This window comes from Engraulis encrasicolus, chromosome 18 (assembly GCF_034702125.1).
Source record: "Engraulis encrasicolus isolate BLACKSEA-1 chromosome 18, IST_EnEncr_1.0, whole genome shotgun sequence".
In the NCBI taxonomy this organism is placed as follows: domain Eukaryota; kingdom Metazoa; phylum Chordata; class Actinopteri; order Clupeiformes; family Engraulidae; genus Engraulis; species Engraulis encrasicolus.
The window spans coordinates 8082844-8090509 of NC_085874.1; the positions used below are offsets into that span (position 1 = coordinate 8082844).

The 7666-nt window shown below is 41.6% G+C and overlaps 1 protein-coding gene across 1 annotated transcript; it reads right to left on the reverse strand.

The window, feature by feature from the left end:
- Positions 1-543: 543 nt before the first annotated feature.
- Positions 544-6611, reverse strand: LOC134468395 (G-protein coupled receptor family C group 6 member A-like). The gene is made up of 8 exons (XM_063222319.1): positions 6130-6611; positions 5505-5796; positions 4940-5257; positions 4408-4548; positions 3968-4279; positions 3214-3426; positions 2857-2974; positions 544-2617 (listed from the first exon to the last, which is right to left on the reverse strand). Exons 1-8 carry the CDS (start codon positions 6330-6332, stop codon positions 1416-1418), a joined length of 2799 nt encoding a protein of 932 aa, XP_063078389.1. The 5' UTR covers positions 6333-6611; the 3' UTR covers positions 544-1415.
- Between the last annotated feature and the right edge of the window lie 1055 nt (positions 6612-7666).

The window sequence follows — 7666 nt, forward strand, 5'->3', positions numbered from 1 at the left end:
GGTTATGGTATGGAGGGTTTTTTTTTAATCTTACCATGGCTCTTTCACTTTTCCTTTTCATACTGTTGCTAATTATCTTTAATAATGCCATGGGTCACGTGTCAATGTTAATCCCCTTCTTGTTTTAACACTCTACTTGACACACAACATTCCAGGAAATTTCTCAAAGTCGTAAAAAAATGTGACAAAATGTCTGAGGGTTAGACACTTGAATTACATAACAGAGGTGACAGTAGTGCAAGGCGTTAGTGGACGTTCAGGTCAAGTATGAATAAAATCGATGGTATAGGGTTTCCAAAAGATCAAGGCTTCTCATTCCAGGCTGTAATAATCTAAGCTTCAGAACTTGTGCTTTTTATACTAGATCACTCTGTGTGCGCCAGCGCACACACGCACGCGCACACACACACACACACACACACACACACACACACACACACACACACACACACACACACACACACACACACACACACACACACACACACACACACACACTGGCCTATTTGACAGTAAAACTCTTGAAATCCTAAAGTGGGTGTGAATAAGTATGTTTATTATGAATGTAGAAAAAATACATTATTTGGTTAAAAGCAAAATCCATGTTAACATTTTCACATAATACATGTTCAAGGTTAACATAATTACGTCAATATAGTCAGTATAATTAATGTAATACACTGTAGCTTCAATGATCTGGAAAACAATATTGCCAATTATACCTAATAATATGATACTATAAACTCTGAACAGATACATTTCTGATCTGTTCAACATGATGATTGAAAAATATTGATGAACATCATCAAAATCAAATATACCGCATAGAGGCAGAATAACAAAATATACAAGCAGTACAATAACAAAATATATTGATTTTGACAGCTGTGACAAAATTGAACAAGCTTGACCTTGGCCGTGGCTCAAATAGCGAAGGCACCCTACTGTAACACACTACGTACTGTTCTATTCCACCCCGAAGTAATTTCCCAACCCTCCTCCATCGCTCTCTCCCACTTACTTCCTGTCAACACATGTCAACACCACCTCACACTTTTTCCATAAAGGCAGAAAGAGTCCCTATAAATAGTCCTTTTCAGAACACCTGACAAATGTTTCATGGGATTCAGGTCTGAACTCTGTCTGGGCCATTCCAAAACCTCAATCTTATTTTTGTGAAGCCATTCTTTTGTTGATTTAGGCATAAGCTTAGGGTATTTGTTGTTCAGAAATATTAAGATCCTTTTCATCTTCAACTTTCTAACAGCGGGGCAAAGATTTTTTGCCACATAAAGGTATAAAAGTTCCTAAAAATAGAAAACTAAAAGATCAAGGTGCAGAGACCTATGTCAAGCACAAACCGTGGAAAAAGCAAACTTCTCCGCTGCCTTGGACACGACTAAAACAAACTACATTCACATGAGAGTAGACATGGATTGGCTTCTGTTGAAAATAGCTGGTGTGTCGGGCACTGTTATAGAATAGACAGAGCTGGGGAAAGGGTCTTCAGATGCTGGAAGGGTTGACCGGGATGAGGCAGAGGATGAGACCAGGGATTGACTGCTCACACTGCCATTTATAATCCCAGAATCTGTTTCTGTGAGTGGGAACGGAGGAGGGGCGAAGGTCACAGCCCGCTGAGATCCGGACTGATTGTCTTCCCTTTCCCCTATGCCTAGAACAGAGGGATCTACAGAAGGTGGGCGGTTCCTAAAATCGGAGTAGGTTCGCAGGCGAGCCCTTATCCGCTCTGTGGTGTGTTTGCCCCACATGGCTCGGTAGCACTTGGGCACCAGGAGGCAGAATATGATGCCGTAGTTGGAGACCAGGATGGCTGAGGCCTGCACGATGGGGCGCGACTCGTTCTTGGTGATGTAGATGGGAATGAAGCAGAGCCACACGAACAAGTGGATGAGCATGCTGAAGATGATGACCCCAGTCTCGTTGAAGTCATGCGGAACCCTTCTTCCTTTGAACGCTAGCAGGAAGCAAACGAACGCCAACAGGGCAATGTAGCCATGCATGACTCCGAAACCTATTTTTGAGCCCTCGCTACACTGCAAAACATGCACCATGCTCTGGTTGGATGGGGCTGACAGATCTACAACTGGGCTGTCAAAGATCAGCCAGAAAAGACAGATGAACCCTTGGACAGAGGTCAGCAGGACCATGATGACCACTGGTTGGTAGAGCTTGCTCAATCTATCGCGTCGCACAGGGTCGAATGCCATGAAGGCCAGGAATGTGCGGAAGGCTTTGACCAGAATGCAGGAGACACAGAGAGTGAGGCCTAGTCCGTACAAGGCTTGCTGGGCTTGACAAAGTGGTCTGCTGGGTTTGTCCATGAACAGGACCACACTGCCAAAACTGACCGCCAAGCCACACATCATGAAACAAGACATGAGGAGATTGGAGGCTTTGATAATTTGGTCATGCCGTTTGACGATGAAACACACAAAGCATATCAAGAGAAAAAGCAGCCCAATGCCCACAGCCACCAGCAGAACTATGGGATATGGTTCAGACCACTTCAGATACGACTCTCTGCGTGCTTCACATTTAGACCACCCTTTCAGAGACCAAGTTCCGTTCTGACAAGCATGACACTCATCTGAATCTAGGGAGAAAATGACATAGAGCTTAGATGAGATTATATAACATCACATTATAATATAGCACATTGTTTATAATTTGTGTTCATCTGCATTTCATCATTGATAAATCAATCATCGATAAAGCATAGTCCATCGTATTTTTACAACTTCATTACTATCTTAATACTTATTTTATGTCTTACACAAAACGTAATCAAATTAGTGGTTGTCATTCAGCGACTTTCATTAAAAAAATAAATACCGTTTCCAGAGGAGAAGGTCCCTTCACCACAAGGAAGGCAGTCGTAGCAGCAAGAAGCATTCAACACCTTCTTGAAATAGCCAGGTTTGCACTGTGGTGAGCACTGTGATGAAGGTTTCTATGGGATGAAGAGTATTGAAGAGCAAACAATATTTTTCAATAGATTACATAAAGCATTATTCAGCATAGCATGCTTTTTGTCACTGATATGATAGGATTATGTTTGTTATGAGTATGCAATATTCGTTTCAGACACTCTCATCCTATTACAAGCTGATTATTCATGATTTTGGATACATTAAGGTTGAAAAAGTGTGCTATGTATTGCTTTCTAGGTGGATTGCTGTCTGCACTTACAGTATTGTTTGGTCCAACATTCCAGGCGATATCAGAAGTGACGATGTTCACTTGTCTTGTATGTACGTTGAATGTCCCTATGGTTTTCACAGTAGAATCCCGCCACAATAGTACATCATAACCATCTTCAAAGTCACCATCCTTGCTGAAGTACTTGTACTGTTCTTTCCCGCCATCAAGTGTAAAGTTCACCTTATAGAGCTTTTCAACAAGCTGAAAATTGAGGGCACAATTAGACTGATGATCACAAATATAATTTGTTGAGCTTTATTTCAGTTAGATTGCTGTTACTGGATAACGCAAAAAGTTGTGAACGGATTTTAATTAAACTTTGTGGAGTTGTTGGAAATGACAACAACAAATGGTGGTGATCCAGATCATGGTCCGATCCAGGATTTTTTTTATTTTTTTTTTAAAGTTCTTCATGGTGGCATAGGACAAATTTTGACATTCCAGTTTCTAACTCCACAAATACAAGACAGAAAGACTTTAAAAAAAATAGGATGTAACATAATCAAATGTTTTATCAAACAGCTTCCTTGGCGGAGGTCTGCACTCTCTGAGTGCATTTCTAGTTATTTCTAACCAAGGCTAGTTGTAAAGGGCTCACAAGTCACTCAATGTGTAAGTAAAACAGTAATAACAATAAAAGTAGTAAAATACAAGTAATAGTAAAATAGGAATAATAATGACTCTCTCCCCCTACTCAGGCTCATGAAACACCAGGAGCTATCGTACAACCTGTTGGCATTACCTTATATGGAGGGAAGTTGGTCTCTCCTGGGCACGACGTCTCATTGCATCTGAGTAGGTCTTTCAGGGCATGTGCTATTGCCCATATGGCCACTCTCTCACCATAGACCACAGGCAGGTCCACGTGGTCTATTAGGGAATGAGCCATTGTTACACTGCAATCTTTGGGTGAGCTGCCGGAACAGCCAATCATGCTTTGGTACTCTTCAATAATGTCATTTCTCACCCCTGGCTTGACAGCTAAATTGTGCACGTAATGTTCAAAGCCAGGGATTTTGCCTGTGATAAAATTCAATCCAATAATGTCCCCGACCTTTGAGAAAAGACATAAAAATAAGATTTCATGACACAGCTATTCTCTTAAACATGTTACTATTTCAATGCAGTTACAATACTGATTTACTGATTTTTTTAAAAAGTGTATTGCTCATCACCAATCACCTTGTCAATGTCTTGCATGCCGGTCAACGATGCTGCTCTGGACCAAGAGTCACTAGCGATCCAAACTCGAGATGTGTTGATGCTAATCATCTCATCAAACAGCATCTTCACAAGCTCAGGTCTGAGGATCACCATCACCACCTTCAGAAATTTTATATTAACATACATCAGTCAGTAGGCTAGTAGTGCGTACATCCAAGACGCAGGTGCATGGCAAAAGGTCAGAATATTATAAAAATAAAAACTAATGTCTGCACACTGCTCCCGTGTTGAAGTTTGATGAAGAACGACTAGCTCGAAAAGCGCTCACATGAATAAAAAAAAAAAAAGCAACAAGGGAGCAGTGTGCGGACATTCATATTAACATACATCAACATGCAAATCAAAGGTTATGAAAATGATGGTGAACATTGTCATCACTTAGTGTAATTAGCTACGTTCATATGAACAGAAAGGAATCTGATACAACATCCGCACACCCATCTTCCTAATCACATTTCAAAGTTTATATTAAGTACTGTACAGGATCTACCTGAGCAGCCTCATTGCGCTGTATCTGCCTGGCCACCTCTTTGATTCGTTGCTCTGCATGCTCATGGTCCAAATAGTGTGGAATGACCCCTTCGTAAGCCACACACACCCCGGCATCGGCTGCATTCTTCAGGAAACTTTGGTGAGCGCCTCTGCCGTAATCATCATCCATGGAGACCAGGCCCACCCAGCTCCATCCAAAGTGACGTATCAGCTGTGCCAAAGCCTCAGTCTGGTGCACATCACTGGGGATCACTCGGAAGAAACTTGGGTTCTTCAACCGATTGCTCAGATCAACAGCAGATGATGTTGTACTTATCTGAAGACAAAAAATTAAAAATGTGTACAACGCACTTTATACAGTATACATAAAGTATAACAACAACTTCAGGATGAGTGTGTGAGCTCACCTAAGTACATTCCTAGCAACTGTATTTTTATACTGTTATGGCTAATATGGCTTATAAACTTGAAACTTGATAAAAGCAGAATAAGTTAAAATAATTTACCACACATCAGCACAAGAGGACAAAATAGGAAATAGGAATTTGGATTTTGTCTCTCACCTGAGGGAAGAGATATACGCTGAGAAGCTTGGCTATAGGGATGGTCAATAGCGAGTACCGCTCCCCCAGGATAACCTTCGCTTCTGGACGAAACTCAGAGTAGTCATCCAAGACGGGCAAAGAGCCATTGATAGACAGCAGGTGCTCCACAGAGTGGAGAGCTTTGGTGGCATCAGCACACGAGTCAAACACAACATATCCAAGTTTAACGTTGTGGAGGAATTTCATCTCATTGATGGTGTCAATGGTGTAGATGGCAGCAAGCATTCGAGTGAATGAAACATAATCAAATCTGCAAGGGGAAAGAGACGGTGAATACAATTACCACAATAAAAACATTGTGATATCCAGTCATTTTATTAAAGCATACAAATAATATTGCTTCTGCTAAAGATGAACATTTATGTTAAGACATAAATAGAGATGTGTATTAGTTGTATGTCCGTATAATAAGAAGAGAGACTAATTGTTTCAACTGATATGTTTAAAAAGTAACACTATACCATATGCACAAGTTGGTGTGTGTGTGTGTGGTGTGTGTTTACGCACATTGAACTGACCATAAAAACGTAAACAAATTCTCTGTAGAAGTGGTGAATGTCCATCCATCATTGCCTTTACTTACCCACTGCAGTTGAACTCTTCAGGGCGAACGCGATCTTGGAGATTGTCTACATGGGAGTGAACGGAGCTCAGTATGCCAATGATGACATCCCCTTCTGCATAGGCTTTACACTGGGAACTCTTGTGATCCGTCTGGGAGACATGAACCAGCGCTGCCACTAGCACCGAGAGGGCAACGAGACGGTTCAACACGTTGCCCTGCATGGCTGTGCTGAGAGCCGGTGAGTGTCACCGTTAGTGCCTCTCTCTCTCTCTCTCTCTCTCTCTCTCTCGTGAAGTGCGGCTCTGCTTTACAGGAGGACTCTACTTTGAGGAGTTGAGATGGAGCAATGGGCTGCAGGCTGTTTGAAGAGCACTGAGCAGATGATGAATGATGGAGCAGAAGACCACACCTTTTTCCGAGAAAAGCAGAGCACACACCTATGGCAGGAACATGCAAAGCAGACACATCTACAGGTTCCTCTGGCTGTGCTGAGGGTGACCTTGCTGAGGCAGAGACAGTGACTTTCTCATGAATTTGTCTCGAGGCTTTTATAGGACTCCTGTTTACGAGAGTGAGAGAAGAATGAGTGTGGGTGTTGACGATGGCAGGTGCAGATAATTACAGATGGGGCAGAAATGCTCAGGTATTGCAAAGAAAGAATGTGTTTACAGTTTCTGGAAAGTACCTTGATCTGATTTGTAGGAAGTGGGAAATTTCACAGTCTGTCACAGTCACAGTCTGCTGAGTTTTTGTCGCAGAGTAGTAGCGAATGTCTCTCAGAGTAGAAGTTAATGTCTGTAGTAGTTAGTTAAGGTAAAAGATAATCAAAATCACAAATATCACAATCTCTTTTGATAAATTAACCTATTTTAGCCTGATGCAGTGTATACGCTGTTTGACCTTTGACCCCTGGAGCGACATATACGCTGCATTCAGGCTCTTGAGATTTGAGAGTTTTTTTTTCCCAAAAAAAATGTGGGGTATGTTCAAGATGACTAAACCTATTCTAATTCAAGATGAGGGTCCTAGCTTTTACGCGCAACTCATGTTATGATCGGCTTCGCAGGCTGCAATATTTAGGTTTTAATAGGCAGGCACCTTTTCCCAAAAAGGTGTTAGACATTTATTTCAGGAGGCATTCTTTTGCAGGTGTCTTAGGGTTAAAATGGGTTAATGTGCAAAAATGACATGCAATGACATACCAGTAGGGCTGTGGTTCCCAACCTGTTTCGGCCTGGGACCCTATTTTGACACCTCAAATTTCTGGGAACCCCATACACATTTTTTTACCCATCAAAAGAAAAAAAAACATGACAAGCTAACTTGCCAAACCTATAGGTATTTATTAAAGTTAAAGTTTAAGAATGTATGTGGTGTTTCAGTCCAAATATTTACTGGTTACAACAGTCAGTATTCCTTTTGACCAAACATTTCAGGCAACCCCATTTGAATTCCAGGTGACCCACATAGGGTCCCGACCCCGTTGTTGAAAAACACTGCTGTAGGGTTTGTGAAGTAAAGTGATCAAGTGATCAGTAAATTCTATTACACTTTG

Bases quoted from the DNA above. Each gene is read 5' to 3' on its own strand.
- LOC134468395 (XM_063222319.1), bottom strand. From the start codon at position 6,332: ATGCAGGGCAACGTGTTGAACCGTCTCGTTGCCCTCTCGGTGCTAGTG. The intron at 4,549-4,939 runs GTAGATCCTGTA...AAATTTCTGAAG, and splicing joins AGCGCAATGAGGCTGCTCAG to GTGGTGATGGTGATCCTCAG. The intron at 2,975-3,213 runs GTAAGTGCAGAC...TTCATCCCATAG, and splicing joins ATGTTGGACCAAACAATACT to AAACCTTCATCACAGTGCTC.